The following is a 19,766-nucleotide window of genomic DNA, read 5'->3' as shown; positions in this document are numbered from 1 at the left end:
ACATGGTGAAAATGCATCCCTACTGAAACACAAAAAATTAGCTGGGCATGGTGGCCCACATCTGTAGCCCCAGCTACTCAGGAGGCTGAGGCACAAGGATCGCTTGAATACGGGAGGTAGAGGTTGCATGAGCCGAGACTGTGCCATAGCACTCCAGCCTAAGCAACAGAATGAGACCCTGTGTCAAAAAATTAAATAATGTACTGAGGCTCAACATATTTTTGGGATTCCTCTTTTGAAGTTTGCTTCTGAGACAGTATATGAGACCCACAAGAAAATAAGTGCTTTCACAAATTTAGAAGCAATTCAAGGAAAGAAGTCTAAGCATCTCTGTAGCCAGACTTTGTCTTTGATTATTAATAATATTTTTAAGCTTGATAAATTTATTCAACAGATTTGGTCTAAAGCATTATTAACAGAGTTCACAGCACAAAGCTGTCCTTAGAGAATGCTCCCATTGAAAACATCCAAAGCGCCACACCTCTGAGAGGAACCTAACAAATTACCAAAGGTTTGGCAGAAACGGTAAAAAATGCACATTCAACAAGGGAAATTAATTCTACAAACTTCGATGAAGAGATCTACAATGATTCATGGTGAAATAAATTATCTTATTTATTCCTTTTTTCTCTTAAATGCAATATGGTAAAAATATCTACATTTGTATATATATAGTGGTCCCCCTGCTCATGTACCCCCAATATCTAAAATAAAACTTGAAATTTTTGAAAAATTGTTCTCCTTTTTAAAAACAGAACAATAATATGATATCAAAGAAAGGAGGGAAAGCATAAGAGAGGCAAGGCAGCTAGAGTGTTCTCCCTAGAGAATAACCAAGCATACCAAAACCCAGAGAATGCAAGAAGATGCAACCTATAATATTGCTACAATAAATCTCTTTAATGATATTTCCTTGTCTCTCCAAAGAAAGAATTGTATGTGGCATTTCTGAGTGTTGTCTATTCTCTCCCTCTAATTCCAATCATATAGAAGGTGAATGAATTGAAACATATTCCAAATGAAAATTGTAAATATGATTTAATATTCATGAACAGGATGAGTTTTAAATATTCAACAACCATGAGCACATAGACACTGACCAGTCAGAACAGATGCGGCCACTAATGGATGCTAGCCATTAACTGATGTTGTCATGAACAACTGACATTGTCATATTGGGTGTCTCAGCTAACTATTAGCCCTGCACATTGGTGTTTCTCTAGGGGAGAATAACTCCTTTTTACATACAAATAGAATTTTTTTCTTTATATGTGAACTCAGTAAGAAACACACAATCTCTATTGCAACATGCTTTTTTTGAAGGTGTACACTTGACATCAGAAAAGGTAAAAACAAAATATAATAGTAAGCAATTTTATCAGCTCAGAATACTTTAAAAGAGATATCACTCTACTAGACAGACGTTCTTTGAAGAGGGCCTACCAATTTTTTATTATAAATATAAACATTACATGGAGACTAGCTTCTGTAGGAGAAAACCAGTTATTGATAACAGTGGAATAAAGACAAGAGGGCTCATTTTACCAGATACATAGGATACAGCAAGTTATGACGTTACTCCAGAGACCAAAGGGTCTTTCTTAGATTTTTTTTTTTTTTCATGTTGAGAGAGAATTGCACCCTACAACTGTTTCCTGGATCTAGCCAGTTTCATCTCTCACCTGCAGTGGCACTGAGTTCTCCCTCTCTCTGATTCTGCTCCTGACCCCTCCAATCCATTGGCCACATAGCAGCCAGGGAGATCTTTTAAGAGAATGCAAGTTTGATGGCCGGGCGCGGTGGCTCACGCCTGTAATCCCAGCACTTTGGGAGGCCGAGACGGGTGGATTACAAGGTCAAGAGATCGAGACCATCCTGGTCAACATAGTGAAACCCCGTCTCTACTAAAAATACAAAAAATCAGCTGGGCATGGTGGCGCATGCCTGTAATCCCAGCTACTCAGGAGGCTGAGGCAGGAGAATTGCCTGAGCCCAGGAGGCAGAGGTTGCGGTGAGCCGAGATCGCGCCATTGCACTCCAGCCTGGGCAACAAGAGCGAAACTCCGTCTCAAAAAAAAAAAAAAAAAAAAAAAAAAAAGAATGCAAGTTTGAACATGACTCTTCCTTGCAAAAACTTTCTAAGAAGTACTCGTTGTGTTTAGAATTGAAAGACCAAATCCTTAGCCTGACTACATGATTCTGAAATTATTGGCCATGAGTAATTCCCCAATCTCATTTTGACCCCCTCTCCTGTCCATTCACTTGTCTCCCAACAAAAGGACTGAACTCTTCCATCTTCAGACTGCGCATGTATACTCTCCGTGGCATTCTCACTGGCTCATCCTACTTATCTTTCCATTTCAATTTAACTATCATTTCTAAAGAGGAGTTCCCTGAGTCTCTAGTTAATTATTTTCTTATCATAATGAACACATGCATTTAAATAGCTGATGGATTTCCATTTTTGGCAATTATTGTCCTGCTCAAACTGTCCCACTAATACTGGCTTTTAAAAATTGGTTCCATAGGCAGAAACCAATAACGAGACACTGCAATCACGAGAGCCTCTTTACTATCATATAAGATGTTCCAGGCTGGTCTTCTATATTTCTTGATCCACACTGGGACCCATGCGTTTCTCAAAGATGTTTGGATTATTTTAGTGGGAAAATGACAAAACCATAACTTTGATGGTAAAGATTCTCATTCACAGTCAAAACCACAATTTTAGTACCAAAGATTAATTTTGCTACTAGATGTCTGGTAATTTTTTTCTAGGCCTTTATAGTGGACCTAGCTGGGAAATATATCAAAATCTACATCATACATATTATTACATACATACTTTATTATATATGCTCTCAATTGCGTATATGCAATTTATGTAAAATTATCAGCCACTAGTTATTTGTAGACTACTTTCCTTCATTCTCTCAAAATGCATCTCCAATAGAATACCTGATGTGTATTTTTTAAAATTCTGTATCAGTTATCCAAGGAGTATTTCACAGGTATCTGCCCAATCGTTTTTGGCATTTCATGTTGTGTCTATTGGACACTATTTATTTACTTTAATTGACAAGTAAAAATTGTACACATATGGTGTTCAGCATAATGTTTTGATGTATATATATTGTGGAAGGGCTGTTCAGGCCAATTAATATATGCATTACCTCACATACTTTTTGTGGTGAGAACACCAAATCTACTCTCCTAGTAATTTTCAAGTATACATTATTAATTATAGTCACCATGATGTACAATAGATCTCTTGAATTTATTCCACCTGTCTAACTTAAATTTTGTATGCTTTGACCAACATCTCTCTAATCTTCCCAAACCCCAGTATCTGGTAACCACCATTCTATTTTCTGCTTCTATGAGCTTGACGTTTTGACATTCCACATATAAGCAAAATCATGTAATAGTTACCATCTCTGCCTGGCTTATTTTATATAATACAGTGTCCTTTAGGTTCATCCATGTTGTACAAATGATATGATTTCCTACTTTTTAACAGCTCAATAGTATTATATTGTACATATACCACATTTTCTTTATCCATTTGCTGATGGACACTTATGTTGATTTCATACCTTGGCTATTAAGAATAGTGCTGTAATAAATGTGGGAATGCAGCTATCTATTTGATAAAATGATTTTCTTTCTTTGGGGTATACACCCAGCAGTGGGATTGCTGGATCTTATGACAGCTCTATTTTTAGATTTTTGAGGAACCACAATACTGTTTCCAAAAGGGCAGTACTTATACACATTTCCTCCAACAGTGTGCAAGAGTTCCCTTTTCTTCACATCTTCACCAACACTTGTTATTTTTCATCTTTTTTGATAATAGCCATTTTGATAGGGCAAGGTGATATCTCACTGTGGTTATAATTTGCATTTCCTAATTATTAGTAGTGGTAAGCATATTTTTGTACATCCATCTGTATGTCTTCTTTTGAGAAATGTCTACTCAGGTCCTTTGCCCATTTGTTAATTGGGTTATTTGTTTTCTTGCTACTGAGTTCTTTGAGTTTCTTATGTAATTTGGATATTAACCCCTTATTAGGGTATGGCTTGAAAATATTTTCTCCTCTTCCTTGTGTTACCTCTTCTTTCTGTTAACTGTTTCCTTTGCTGTTCAGAAGCTTTGCAGTTTGATGTGATTCCATTTGTCTGTTTTTGCTTCTGTTTGCCTGTGCTTTGGGGTTCATATACAAAACATTGTCCAGACCAATGTCATTTTCCCATAGAATTTTCCCATGTTTTATTCCAGGGATTTTACAATTTCAGGTCTTATGTTTAAATATTTAATCTATTTGAGTTGATTTTTATACATTATGTGAGATTAGGGTCTAATTTTATCCTCCTGATGTGAATATTCCATTTTCCCAACATCATTTACTAAAGTAACTGGTCCTTTCCTTGTTGTGTGTTCTTGGCATTTGTCAAAAATCAGTTGACCATAAATTGGTAGATTTATTTCTAGGCTTTCTATTCTGTTCCATTAGTGTATGTGTCTGTTTTTATGCCAGTACCATGCCGTTTTTTTATTTTTGATTACAATAGCTTTATAGTAGATTTTGAAATCAGGGAGTGTGATGTCCGTAGTTTTGTTCTTTTTCTCAAGATTGCTTATGTGTTCTTATTGCACCCTTTATATCTCCTAACTCTTATATTTTTCAACTTTTTGTCTCCATATGCTCCATGCTCTGAATAGTTACTTTAGACATACCTTCCGATTCATTAATCCCCTTTAGTGCTCAACTCGTTAATTGAGTTTGTGTTTCAACTATTATATTTTTAGTTCCTAGATGCCTAATTTTTTGTTTGTTGTTTCTATTGACTCTCAGTCCGGTGGCTTGTTGCCTTGGGTATTCAACAAGTTTTGATTATACATATACATTTTTCTGGAGAAAAGCAAAGAAGGTCAGGGGGCCTGACCTGGAAATGCTTTTCTCCAGAAAGAGGCTAGAGGGGTTACTGATCTGAAACCACTTTAACTTCCTTCCAAGGCTTTTACTTAATGGAGAAGTTTCCAATTGAGACAGAAACCAGGCTCATGATTTCTGCACTGATATTAGTATTTGCCTGTAAGGCAACCCTGATTTTTATGTTTGTTCAATATGATCATTTCAGCTCTTTTTTTTTTTTTTTTTTTGCTTTTATTTGTTCCCCTTGGATCTCATCTAGTTTCTGCTAATCCCTGAATACATTAAAGATCTCTCTCTTTTTTTTTTTTTTTTGTAACTTTTTCAGCTCTAACACAACAAAGAATCCATAAGTGCTGTCAACTGAGAGAGAGTCAAAGGTGATAAGAAAGAATTGAAGCTCCATGGGCAAAGTGATGCTGGGAGCACAAGCCTCTGTCACTGAGATTTTTAACAGAGAAGAAAAAATTTCCACCTGCTAACCATGGGCTCATCTGGAAATTAATTAGCCCTTTCAGGTCATGAATGGATATAGAGTTACCTGCCAAAAACCCCAGAGCCTGTATGGTTTATGTGGAAGGCTCAATTTTATGTGGTTCCGAAATCTCAAGCTAAAAAGCTGACATAAAAAAATGGCTTAGAACCTGCTAACTAAATCAGATATTATCTGGGGTTACCAAGAATCACCCCACAGAGAGGCAACCATAGTCCAGTGCACACAAAGGACTAGAGAGGACATTTTTCCCAGCAAGGTAAGGACTTTGAAGATGTAACATGAGAGAGTCCAATATAGAAAAGAAACTCCAAAGACTCAGACCCCAAAAAACAGAGAATTCATGTTGGAGACACCAGAGATAAAAGAGAAATTTGAAATAAGCTTTAAACAAGGTATGTTTAAAATGTCCGTGCAATGTTTGGTGACTTACCTGATGTCAGCCAGCTCACTAGTTCAAACTGGACAATCTAATTGCAGAGGTCATTTTCATAACCATTATCATATGCTTTCCTGACCTCTCACATTGTGCCTGGGTGAAAGGGATTGCCTTCTACAATACTAGCCTATCTTAATTTTGGAGTTTAGAGCTCTCTCCCTTTAGCTGATATTCCTATATTTGGCATCATAATATCATTAAAACAGCTTACAGCTGTATTGCTAACAGGACAGAAAGATAAATGTAAGTTTCCACCAACAATGGAAAATTCATGTCTCTGTGGAACTTGCCTATTACGCTGCTCAGGATAGATGGAAACACCAAATGAACATACCCTTAGCACTTTATGGAAAAGTTACCAGATGGACTCCTTGTATAAGCAAAACCCGATTACAGAGAGATGGGAATGAGCAGTCTTCCTGGCTGGATGTGGTTTCCTAATTCATATCACATTTGGATTAGCAAGATAAACAATCAAGTTTTTGAGTCCAGTTCATTAAACTTGATCCATTATGTGTTTCACTTGTTTTTCTTTATTATATATATATTTCTAGACTACTATCCTTTCGATGGAACAGTATTGTTCCACAGCTGATAATTTCTCTCTGTTAATTTAAATATAACACTACATTACCATCCGTACATTCTGAGAGCCTTAAATTGAGAATTTTTGACATTTTTGAGGCCAGCATTACACTGACACCAAGCAAGAGAAAGGCAGTACAAAAAAAGAAAACTACAGATGAATGCCTCTCGTGTACATATATGTAAAAATTCTCATCAAAATATTAGCAAATTTAATCCAACAGTAGGCAAAAAAGAGAAATGTCTCACAGTTAAGTGGGGTTAATCCTGGAAATGTAAGGCTGGCTCAGTATTCAAAATTTAATCAATATCATTCACCACATTAATAAACCATCATAGAAAAACCATATGATCATATTAAATGAGGCAGAAAAAGCATTTGAAAAAAAAACTGAAACTCATCTATAATAAAAACTCTCAGCAGACTAAGAATAAAAGGGAATTTCCTTACCCTGATAAAGAGTATCTATTTTAAAAACTATAGCTAACACATTTAATAAGGAGGGCTAAATCTTTTCCCACCAATATAAGAAAGAACACAGAGACGTTTGTTCGCTCAACTCCTATTCATTCAGCATAGTACTGAAGCCCTAGCCAGTTCAACCAGGTAAGTAAAAGAAATAAAAGGCCCACTAACTGGATATGAAGAAATAAAATTATCCATTTGTAGATGTCATGATTGATACAGAAAACCTAAATAATTTTCCGAAAACCTTCTAGAACTAAGAAATGAGCTTAGCTAATTTATAGGAAACATGTCAATATACAAAAATCAATCAACATATATTTATAAATGAAAATTTATAAATGAAAATTGGAAACAGGCATTTTTAAGTTCCATTTATAATGGCTCTAAAAATAAATACTTAGGTATTAACCTAACAAAAATATTCAAAATCTGTCTGGTGGTTTTCAAAGAGAAATCAAAGAAGAGCTAAATAAGAGAAATCAAGGAAGAGCTAAATAAGACTCACTATCTTGTGGAAGGCTCAACATCGTTTAGATATCAATTTTTTTCAAATTTATCTATAGATTTAACGCTTATCCCAGTTAAAACCCCAGCAGGATCTTCGTAAAGACTGTCAGGTTGATTCTAAAATTTGTGTGGAAAGATAAATGACCTAGAAAACATTTTTTTTTAAAGAAGAACAAATTAAGAAGACTCACACTACTTGATTTCATGACTTACTCTAAAGCTGTACCAGTCAAGACAATATGGTATTAGTGGTACTAAATTATGGTATACAGGTCAACTGACTTTTAATACAAGTGCAAAGGCAATTTTATAGATGAAAGGATAATCTTTCTAACAGATTGTGTTAATATAATGGGGCATTTCTATGCCAAAAAATACATACCTTGGCCCACACCTCATGTCTTATATAAAATTATCCTGAAGTGAATTATAGACCTAAACATAAAACATAAAATTACAAATATTCTGAAAAAAAACACAAAATAAATTTTTCATGAATTTAAATTAAGAAAAAATTCTTAACTATGAAACCAAGAGTACGACCCACAAGAGAAAAAAAGTTGATGAATTGTACTTCATCAAAACAAAAATCTTTTTCTCCATAAAAAATGGCTAAGGGAATGAAAAAAACAATCTAATGAAAATATCTGATAATCACAAATCTAATAAAGGACTTAAATCTTTCATTTAAAAAGAAAGAATGTCCAGTTTAAAAAAAAAATTAACGAAACTGGGCAACATAACAAGACACTGACTCTACAGAAAAATAAATAAATAAAGGCCGGGCGCGGTGGCTCAAGCCTGTAATCCCAGCACCTTGGGAGGCCGAGGCGGGTGGATCACGAGGTCAAGAGATCGAGACCATCCTGGTCAACATGGTGAAACCCCGTCTCTACTAAAAACTACAAAAAAAATTAGTGGGCATGGTGGCGCGTGCCTGTAATCCCAGCTACTCAGGAGGCTGAGGCAGGAGAATTGCTTGAACCCAGGAGGCGGAGGTTGCAATAAGCCGAGATCACGCCATTGCACTCCAGTCTGGGTAACAAGAGCGAAACTCCGTCTCCGAAAAATAAATAAATAGCTAGGCGTGGTGGTGGGCACCAGTAGTACTTGGCAGGCTGAGGCGGGAGGATCACTTGAACCCAGGAGTTAGAGGCTGCTGTGAGCTAGATTGTGCCATTTCACTCCGACCTGGGTGACAGAGTAAGACCCTGTCTCAAGAAAAGAAAAACAAACAAAAAAAGATTTGAACAGATATTTTAGTAAAGAAGATAACCAGGTTGCACATAACACAGAACGAGATATTCAATATGTTAAAACCACAATGAGATTCCACTACACACCTATTAGAACGGATAAGAAATAAAAAACAAAACAAAAAACCTCAACATTACCAAGCACTGGCAAAAATGTGAAGTAACTAAAACCCTCATACCCTGCTGGTGGAAATGCAAAATGGTCAAGCCATTCTGAGAAACAGTTTGGTAGTTTCTTATAAAGTTAGGTTACATTTACCTTATGATCTGCAATCTCACTCCTAGGTATTTATTTAACCTAGGAAAATGAAAACTCTTATTTATACAAAAAACTATGTTTAGAGCACATTATGGTAGGGGCAGCATTGTTGCTAATCATCAAAAACTGGAAACAGCCTGAATGTTCTTCACTGGTGTTTTATTGTACCAGAGTAACTTCTCAGCAACAAAGAAACAAACTATTGATATACACATACACAACAAGGATGAATGTAAATGTATTAGATTCAAGGTGGGGCATGGTGAATCACGCCTGTAATCCTAGCACTCTGAGAGGCTGAGGCAGGTAAATTGCTTGAGTCCAGGAGTTCGAGACCAGCCTGGGCAACATAGTAAAACCCCATCTCTACTAAAAATTTTAAAAATTAGCCGATGTGGTGGTACGTGCCTGTAATCCCAGCTACTCAGGAGGCTGAGATGAGAGAATCATCTGAGCCCAGGAGGTCAAGGATGCAGTGAGCCAAGATGGTGCCACTGCACCCCAGCCTGGAAAGCCAGAATGAGACCCTCAACAAAAAACGAAATCACACTCAAAAGACTGTAAACTGTATGATTCCATTTATTCTAACATTCTGGAAAAAGCAAATCTATAAAGACAAACAACAAATAAGTTGTCCCAGGAGTTGGGATGGAAAGTTTTGACTACAAAGGGGCAGCACAGGGAAATATTTTGGGGGTAAAGGAACTATTCTATATCTCTATTGTGGTTGTGGTTACAAGACTCTATATCAAAACTCATAGAATTATATGCATAAAAAATAGTGAATCGATGTAAATTTAAAAGTAACTTAAATGTGTATTTAATAGAATATGTATATTGGTATATTTATATTATATAATATATATTTGTTAATATAAGGTAACAAATACACACACACACACACAATGAAATAAAAATCTGTGTCCTATAAGCAGACAATCCCACCCTGAGGGAGTGAGGTTCCTATACCCTTCTCAAAAATAAAACAAACCTTAAAAATATGAAGGAAAAGAAGTGAGAACTCAGGCTCACACTACTCAGAACTCTTTAAAGTCCAGGTATGAAAAGTTGCTGGTTGCTTTTTACACACTGCAGTTCAATTCACCTTGACCTCTTACCTCAGGTTTCAAAAGAACAAAAACAGCCTAATGAGAACAAAACACTTTGGCATCATGCTATTTAATGACTTGTAATCACACCTCTATTAGCTCTGCTGCACTTAGCCTAACCAGAGAGTCTGTTTCTCTCATGGGAGGGAGGAATAATAAGGATAATAGAGTCTGAGCTATGCTCATGCAGAGCAAGGTCTTCTCTAAGATTCATTCAGTGAAATTCAAAATGCATCTAAGCCCTCTATTCTGTGATTTCCTCTTTAAGCCTACATTCTCAAAAATGCCACCAATCAAAAGCATTGTACAGAATGTGTAATGTCAAGCTTTTAAATGAAAAGAAAATTAAAAGCTGAACTAAAGGAATATTGCAAATATGTAGCTACTCATATAAAAAATTCAGCACTTCTCTTCTAAATAACCTGATGGTTAACTTGTGAAAAATATCTTGACCTGCTGCTTTGTATGTTTTTCTCTTGCACCTGGCTGAAGCCCTCATTCATACCAAGGAAGACATCTGACTACTAGACTCAAATCAACAGATATAACTGTGCCCCGCCTCAAAATTTACTCCTATTAAGAGGTAGTTTATCAGCTTTTGAGGAATTGTGAAGCATTGTTTTAGCTGACATTGTCACTGTTAATTTGAGACACACACATACACAGAATACAGTTGTTCAAGTCCATGTCATTTCAGCAGCCAGGAAAGGTAGCCATGAGCACATTTGTGTCATTGACTCCTTTGTAAAATGAAAAATGTAAATGGATAAATATGAATACCTTCATTCTCTTGTAGTGTCTGGGATATACTTATAGTAGAGAAGACAGAGAATTCCAGACATAGGTTTTTCTGCACACCTGATTGGGCCTGAACCCAATTATACCATATCTTTTTTGTGCCAGATTGGTTAGGCCTCTGTGGATGACTCTGCACAAAGTAAGAGTTAATGAGTTCTCAAGTTTAAAACCACTTTTAAAGCATTAGAGAAGAAGGTGAATCATATATTTCTGGATAAGAATCAGAGATGGCCATAAGACTATTAAACAAATTATACTAGATGCAAAGTCTCATTACTCCATATCCATTTTCATTGGACAATTTTTTTTAATGTCTGTGTTTATTATTCACATTATGCAGCAAATGAAGTAAACATAGCTTCTCTCTCCACTTCAAAGTGAGATAAAATGAAATTTTATATATATATATATATATATATATATGTAAATGGTTTTGAAAAGAAAATGGCACTATATCTATGCAAGATATTATCATTTTAATAGCTACTGTTAACACTCTCACAAATACATAGCAATTTTCCAGATAGCAAGTCTAACAGCCAGATTGTTATTTCATATCTGTGATGTGTAAACACTGCTTAAGTCAGTTTAAGTAGTAATATGAAAATGGCGGTTCTGCCCAAGTGCTTTGCACATGTGTTTAGAACAAATGGACACAATAAACTAAATCATCAAAGTACACTCCCTAATACTACATAATACTGATTTTTGCAGACACCATAGAAAGCTACCATAGGAGACATTTTAAAGATGAAGAGTTTCAGCTCTTAAACTTTCAAAAAATACTATTCCTTCTGAAAATGACTTTGTTGGCTACAGTGGGTTTACTAAGATGATTAGATGTGGTTATATATAAAAGATGAAAGGGAAAATCAATTAGCAATGGCCATTCCAGTGTTTCCACTTTCTTAATCATCAAGGACTACGGAATGGCAAATCAAATTGATTTAGGTCACCTACACATCTAAAGCATTTAAGAACAAAGAACACATTACTTTCTTTTTTAAAAAATTCATGCATTCTGATTGCCTTACTTATTCTTTTAGTTAAGTATAGATTTGCTTTACAATTTTCTTATATTAGAAACCTATTAGGTGGAGAATAGATATTTCTATTGAGTTGCAACTTTGAATAGTATTTAGTACAATTGAGGAATATAGACTACTTTAAACAGCTAGAATTTCTAGGGCCTCAAAGTTAGAAAGGTCCCTACAGCCCATGTAGTTTAACCACCTTATCACATGCTTACTATATACCAAAAAGTTGTCATTAATTATCTCATTTAATCTTCACAAAAAGTACAGGAGGGAAGAACCATTAATCCTATTTTATATATGGAGAACCACAGTGTTGGTAGTTAGGGATGTCGCCCAACGTGTGTTTATAAGTAGGGGGTCTGGAATTCCATAACTAATTTGTCTGATTCAAAATACCTGCTTTTTCACCCTTGCTGAGCCCCCTCATATAACATTTCACTAGTGGCAGAAACTCATTCCTCCTGGCACAACAAATTTTTAGATGGCTATGGCTGTAGATATTTTGATGTCAAACAACCAGAAAAATATACAGCGTGCCATAAAAACTAAAGTTATTATTTGTCATCAATAACTACATCCTGATCCTGCTTGTGGGAGGATTTAAACCTACAGTTTTCCTTTTGAAAATAATCCTCAAAATTGTAATCATTCTACCATACCTTAGTTGGCTTTCAAATTATAATCAGATGGCTTCCCTTTCCTTAAAAAAAAAAGAAAAAAGACTTAGGACTTCTGTAATATTGCATCATTTCTTGATCAAGGTCCCAGAATTTTGCATAATAAATCCAGATGCTTTTAGCCTGAAAAAGCATTCACGCAGATTATCAACCAGTTTCCTAATTCTTAAAAGAACTTCCAAGCTATTCCTACAGAATGCCTTGTTTTATCAGAATTGCATCTGATAGATTTGCCTGGATTAATTTACCTGTAAATAGACCAAATAGAACTGCTATTGGGATAATTCAAATTTATCTACTGTTATATATGATGTTATATACATTTATATAATATAGGCTTATCGAACATTAAGCTTACATCCAATGTTATAGATGATTATCCAAAAGCAGTTTACCTTAATACTTGTTGCTTAGTTGAGGTTGATGTCAGTTTCTACCCAAAGGATTTCACCACTACTTCTAATCAGATGCAAGCAAATCATATACAGCATTTTTGTTTTCTACTTGTGGTGGCAGAAGGACATGTGCTCAGTTTAGCACATGTCTATACTAAGTGATATGAGAAAGAAATAGAGTACTAGAACAGTGTTAGCTGGCATCAGATAAGATGGAGATGGCATCCGCAGCTTGACCTAACCTTTCCAGCTCTCTCCATACCTTTTGTTTCTCTTCTGCCACTCCAGAAATTTGACTCCAAGGGCCTTTTTATTACTTACCTTCACCTCTGAGTTTATTTTCATGCCCATTAAACCTAAAAAGTGGTCTTCATCCCATGAGGACTTGGCCAGTGTCTTGGCCAACCCATCAACCCTCAGCAAAGGGGACTCCAGAAGTGCTGATTCCAAATCCAATGCCAGCACCTGGACATTACGTACTAATTGGAAAGAAGCCAGTATCTCCATATCTCATTCTTTTATATAGTGAATTGTTCCCCACAACTTTGTGATACCCTTCAAATAGTATGCAGAACAAACTCTTCTATATTTCAAAAGAAAAACAACTAAGGATAGCAATTAACCAGAAACTTCATTTTTGAGGAAATTCCTTATAGAAAAAAGTGATATAATGTAATGCCATTATTATATAGTTCTTGTTAAACAGAATTCAATCACACTCAAAGATAAATTCATAAAATTAAATCCTGCTGTAAAATGATTACTGTACATACAGGAAACGTGTCCTATGATCCAACACCAGCATTTATTCAGCATTCAAAAAATATTTATTTGGTACATACTATATGACAGGCACTAAAGATGGACTTTACTACATTTAATATGTACATAGGATTATGCTTTTGGTGAGCGTTACTCACATTTCTAAGACCATAACAGTATTCTTCCGAGGTGAGAAGTCTTATATAGAGACATCTAAATAATTTCAAATAAAACTACTTGCTAAATAAACGATGGAAATGAGAAAAGAACTTAGGTCTTAGTTCTCAAGACTTAGTTTAAACTATCATACCTTTTCTTCTCTATTTCCAAGATTCTAAGCCACCTCTTTCCTACTATACACATTAGATTCCCTCAAGAAATAACTAATATTCTAAGTAAACTACAAATAATATGTGTAAATCTGTATATGAACAAACTGATTTCAGTACTAACCACAGCATGAAACCAAAGTAAACATAAATTACCAGAATCTAAATGCAATGGAATTTATAGATACACATGTTGATCAATTTTTACATTGCCAGAAGTAATACATCACAAATAAAAGCCTGATATAACATGCCGATTGTATAAAACACACCCAAATTAACGTGCAATTTATTTCAGTGTTGCAAGGTCATGGAAAAAATTCCAGCAACTAACCCTCTGTTGGAACCACCCAATGAGTTTAATTATAGACTTTTATATAATGAAGACTCCCTACATCAAATACTTGCTTGGAAATCTGCTCAGCACACTCTAGAAATTTTGAAAACAAATAAGGTACTTGATTATTGCAAAGATACTCACAGTAGAAATTCCTCTTTGCTCGTGGGTTCATCATTTGGTGATGTTTTCATCAGGAGTCATCATGCTTTTGATCTTTAATGCCGTTCTTCCTCCAAAGTTTCTTGTCCGTAATTTCCAAAACAGAGTCACTTGTACTAACAAGCCATCGTCCCATACTGTTTCCTTTTTGTGTGTGAATGTTACCCTGTAGATCAGTTTCCTGTACAAAAACACTCAAAATGAACAAATGCTGCTGTATGCAAGTGAAATGTGCTACTCAAATCCTCTGTTTTTACAGTTTGGTTCAGGAAGAAATTCCCTGATTAAAATGAGGAACTGTGTCCCAGTTGTTGCAGAGAACTTAAAAGACAGAAGTTTCTTCCTTATGAATGAGCATATCAAAGTTGCCAGTGTCACTTATCCTCACAAGTTTGTGGCTCAAGCATTATTTACACACGAAGCACCCATGTACTCTGTGCAGGCTAAAGACCCTCCCAACTGCTACAGTAACAATATCCCAACTATATTTTCAAATCAGGCTTAGTATGCTTTGAAGTACATAATGTTTTCCATTTCTGAAAGGACAAAGAGATCTGCATTGTCAAAGTTTATTTTTAAGCTCATGTGCTTGCTAAGTGCAGTGGCAAACCGGCTTGGCTTTCCGTGCCTGTAGTACCATTGCTGGGACCTATTAATGCAAACAGATGAATCGTTGGCTGCGTTCCACATAGACTTTTATTTTTTTTTCTTACCTTATCTAAATTGCACTGATTATAATTTTTAAAATCAGAAATGTTATCCATTTTCTGGGCATGTTTGTTTTATCAGTATAAACGCCATGTAAAAAAGTCAAATAAGAGGAAAGTTTTAAATAGCTTTTGCTGAGATAAGAAAGTTAGTAATTAGAGGTAGATTCTATCTCTGCAAGAAGTTTGAGGGAAATTTGGAGGCAGTAAAAATGACAACAAATTTTTTAAAAAGGAACGAAAGATGAATAAAAGAGATAGAAGAGAGATGGAGAGATAGCAAAAGTGAGAGCAACAGAGAGAGAGAGGTCTTGACTATTAGCAATAATTTTTCATGTATTTTCTTATTGTTGCTCTGGTTTGTATAACCCCCTACCAGTCTGTTCAACCCACCAAATTTAGCCCACATGTCATCTAATACCAGACTAAGACTTGTGGAAACACATTATTGCTCTATTAAAGCCGTAACAAAATACAGCTGAACATTAGGTAGTGGGGTAGTCCTGAAGTAACACAATCTGTATGATGGAATTTCTAGCCCAAATTTTAAACATCTGGTTTTGAGATGGTAATAAATGTGATAACGTACATTAAATACCAGTGTTCAAGTAACATAATCCTTCCATCTGACTGAAACGGTGAATACTTTTCAGATCATATGAGAAATAGACACATTTTTATGCACATGCAAAAAAATGACCCTCCCATGGGCACACCCTCATGTGCACGCACGAGTGCACGCACACGCGTGCATGCACACACACACACACACACACACAATGCAATAGCACATAAACTGTCAGCTGTTTTTTCCAGTAATGGGTTTTTACTAGGCCGTTCCTGTGCTCTCTTTTCTGAACACCCCTTTACTCAATTGCACTAATTTGTAGGGGATTTGGCTGAAATTGAGAGGAATGGAAAAAGAATTTAAAAATAATAATATGACTCAGACCAGACAGAGATGTGAACCCCTGACCTTTGCCTCATCAGTACAATCTCACACTATATAATCTGAAGTACTCAGTCACGGGCAACCTGAAAAAGAAACTGAGTCAAATTATCCTTCTCCTGTTATAAGTTCATGGGAACATATTTCCAAATATTACCATAATATAAGACATCAAGTAATGCAGTGCTATAAATGGTGCTGGAGTCTGGAAGTTAAGATCCCTTTAAATTAGCACCCTAGAATTGGATGAACTGATGGAAAAATACTACTCCATCAGCATTTGCTGACCTTTTATATTTGTACATGGGAAGGCAGACAGAGGGACTTGAAGGACAGAGAAAGTGTGTAGAAGCTGCTGAGACAAAAGTCATGTTGGGAATGACAAATGGTAGATTAGTATTAGGTTGAGAGACAAGGATGAGGCTAATGTTGACTGAGAGCTCATGTGTTACAGAGAGGGAAAAATTTTTATTGTGGCATATTGTTCAATCCATCTCTATTTATCAAACATCTACTATGCCCCAGGCACTGTGTTAAGAATGCAATGTTGTGTGTTAACTGCAATCAAATAAATATGTACAAAGTAGGGAAGAAGCAAAGATGAGGAAGACACTAATTATGTTTGGCAAGATTAAGGATGAGTCTTAGTTGGGCTTGGGAGAGAAACTGGAATCTTCCAAGCAGATGACAGGTAGTAGAACATTACAGGCAGTGGAGTTAGCATACGCAATAGTGAGGTGAGTTAAATGGCAAAATTATTCTCAAAAACACAAATAATGTGAATTACTGGATTCTAAAATTCCAAAAAGGGGGCTAGGCGCAGTGGCTCAAGCCTATAAACCCAACACTTTGGGAAGCTGAGGTCAGTGTATCACCTGAGATCAGGAGTCTGAGACCAGCCTGGCCAACATGGTGAAACCCTATCTCTACTAAAAACACAAAAAAATTAGCCAGGTATGGTGGTGCAGGTCTATAATCCCAGCTATTCGGAAGGCTGAGGCAGGAGAATCACCTGAACTCGGGAGGTGGAGGTTGCAGTGAGCCAAAATTGCACCATTGCACTCCAGCCTGGGCAACAAGAGCAAAACATCATCTCAAAAAGAACAAAACCAAATACAAACAAACAAAAAACAATAAAATTCTGGAGGAATTCTGGAAATGGCAGGATAATCCAGGTTAGTACCTCTTAATCATGTGAGTTATCTAAAGAGAAAAACTAAGTCGTGTACACCTTGATCACACCTCTATTACTGGTACATAATTAGTTGACTGATAAACAAATCGCATTGTCACTCTGGCCCCCAGCAAGGGGCGTGGGCGATGAGCACATGTTGCTCCAATGATACTCTGTTCTTTCCCCCAGCAAGGAGTCTTGTTCCAAGTATGTCTGAACCTCAAGAATATTGAAGATTTATTCACTCCCTTGTTTCTTGCTGATGTTCAAAGCCTCATGAGTCAGGTAAACGGTATTTGAAAAAGCTGGCAAAAAATAAAAACCCCAAGTGCTTTTTCTTCATTTGAGCCAAACCCAAACCTTTTCAAAGGCGTGAAAACATGCAGCCACATTGGTTTGGTTTTCCTTTCCCGGGCCGCTCTCCTTCCTGGTGCTGGCCAGCACCATACAGAAGTCTTGTGACATGAGCCATTTCCACGGAATTTTAAATTCTGCCAAAAACAAGAGGGATTGGAAATTTCATGAGAATGGTTATTCTTAGGAGATTTCCACCCCAGATTCCTAACTTGTGTGGCTCAGATAAGCAGCTAAAATGCACTGCCAAACCTTCTGAAGTCCCCCAATGCACTTATTTCCATTCGCATTTCTACATAAAGACCTCGAAGTAACAGGACAAGCAATGGTTTGTCAGAAATATTTTCTGTATGCCAGCCCACAATCCTTCTACCTTTGTGGAAGTGGGATTTGAATGCCATTTACAACACAAACATTGGGATTGAATGTCCCCAGAACATGTTCAGTTTTTAGATGAGACATGTTTACATTCTCCAGAATCAAAACAACCTACCACAAAGCAACCCTTCAATTATTTTCTGTTCTTTTTCTTCTTGGTGACTTCAAGATATAATGAGAATTGTTTTTAGCATATTGTTAAGTGTGTAACTGCACAACCTCTTCCAATAGGCTCATTTCTCATGAGAAAATTATGTCATAAATATAACCAAAATCTCACTAATTAGGACATTGTATTAGCCATTGCTATGCAACACGCCTACTGCAGAACAGAATGGCTTAGAACAGTAGGCATTTATTGTTGTTCACTATTCTATGGGTCAACATGACAATTCTGGTCTCATCTGGGCTCATGCGAGCAGGGAGCTGCATGTTGTATAGGTGATTACTGATCTTGGCCAGGCTTGTCAACACGAAAGTGAGCTGACTGCAGGCTGATAGAAGGTGGCCTCACTGGGACCAGTGAGAGCTTCTGTTTGTGTCCTCAGTTGTACAGTTCTTTCATTTTCCTTCAACAGGCGAGCCCAAGCATGTTCTTAGCTTAACTTAAGGATGATTTCAAGGTAACCAGAGGCAAGAGGGGAAGTAAAAATGTACAAGTACATTTTAAAGCCTCTGTTTGGGTCAATTTGTTAAGGTCATATTGGCCAAAGCAAGATACAAGGTCAAACTCAGAGTCTGTGTGGGAAGTTACTCACTACCAAAGGATGTGGGCATATATGGAGGCATGGAAAGTTGGAGCTATTCATGCAACAGATTAACCACAGGCACGTTGATGGTAGGAAGCGAGTCATAATTCAGTCAGTTGGATGGACCCAGGACAGTATCAGATGCCTCAATATGTGAAACTAGAGTTAGTTTTCACTACTAAGACAGAAAAGAGAAACCAAATCCCAGGTTGGAGTGGGTAGGATGTGTCCCAAGAAAGCACAGACAAAACACCAATCTATGGCACCTGTGTCAGAAGCTGAGTTAGAGAAATGGCCAGAGACCACGATGAAGAACATGTAATTAGAGCCAAATAAAACTGCCCAGAATGATAGAACCAGAGTTGACAAACACTAACAAGCAGTTAAAAGATGACATTTCTCTGGGGTAATTTTAAGAAGGTCGTTTTTTTTTTTTTTTTTTTTTTTTTTTTTGATAGGAGAGCAGTCACAAAATTGCCTACAGGAGACAAGAATGACTGAATGGATTTGATTCAATATAAGAGTGGGGAGAATAAGGTCACTGGAGAGCACTGTATTAAGGGCACTCAGGCTACTCAACTCCAGTCAATGGTTTCCCTGAAGGACTGAGTGCATACAGTGGCCAGATCTTAAATTTTTTAAAAGAAGCCTGGAATTTTATGTAATATTTCCTGATTTTTAAAACACTTTGAGAAACACCTGTAGGTATGATTTATCATATAGGCCACCAGTCTGGAACTCCAGATTGTAGAGGTTTCATTTCCATGGGCAACCTCTATCTATCTTAAACTGGTTGTCCAATTTCATGTACTAGAACTGACATCAATAAATAAAAACAAATAATTTGCAATTAGAATATAACCAATTAATACAGAAATGACCGCATCATTCTAGAGTACCAAACACA

General features: G+C 36.4%; 1 protein-coding gene across 1 annotated transcript in view; it reads right to left on the bottom strand.

The window, feature by feature from the left end:
• Positions 1–15,001, bottom strand: part of KCNK2 (potassium two pore domain channel subfamily K member 2) — a 214,120-nt gene extending 199,119 nt beyond the window's left edge. The window contains exon 1 of the mRNA XM_032289229.1: positions 14,531–15,001. Within this exon, the coding sequence (XP_032145120.1) occupies positions 14,531–14,564 (34 nt within the window). The 5' untranslated portion in view covers positions 14,565–15,001. The remainder of the gene's footprint in view (positions 1–14,530) is intronic.
• Positions 15,002–19,766: the final 4,765 nt, after the last annotated feature.

The sequence above is a fragment of the Sapajus apella genome, unplaced genomic scaffold (assembly GCF_009761245.1).
Source record: "Sapajus apella isolate SASKATOON/1434 unplaced genomic scaffold, GSC_monkey_1.0 scaffold22, whole genome shotgun sequence".
Taxonomy (NCBI): domain Eukaryota; kingdom Metazoa; phylum Chordata; class Mammalia; order Primates; family Cebidae; genus Sapajus; species Sapajus apella.
Note: the sequence above shows the minus strand (reverse complement) of the source record. Positions and strands in the feature narration are given on the sequence as shown.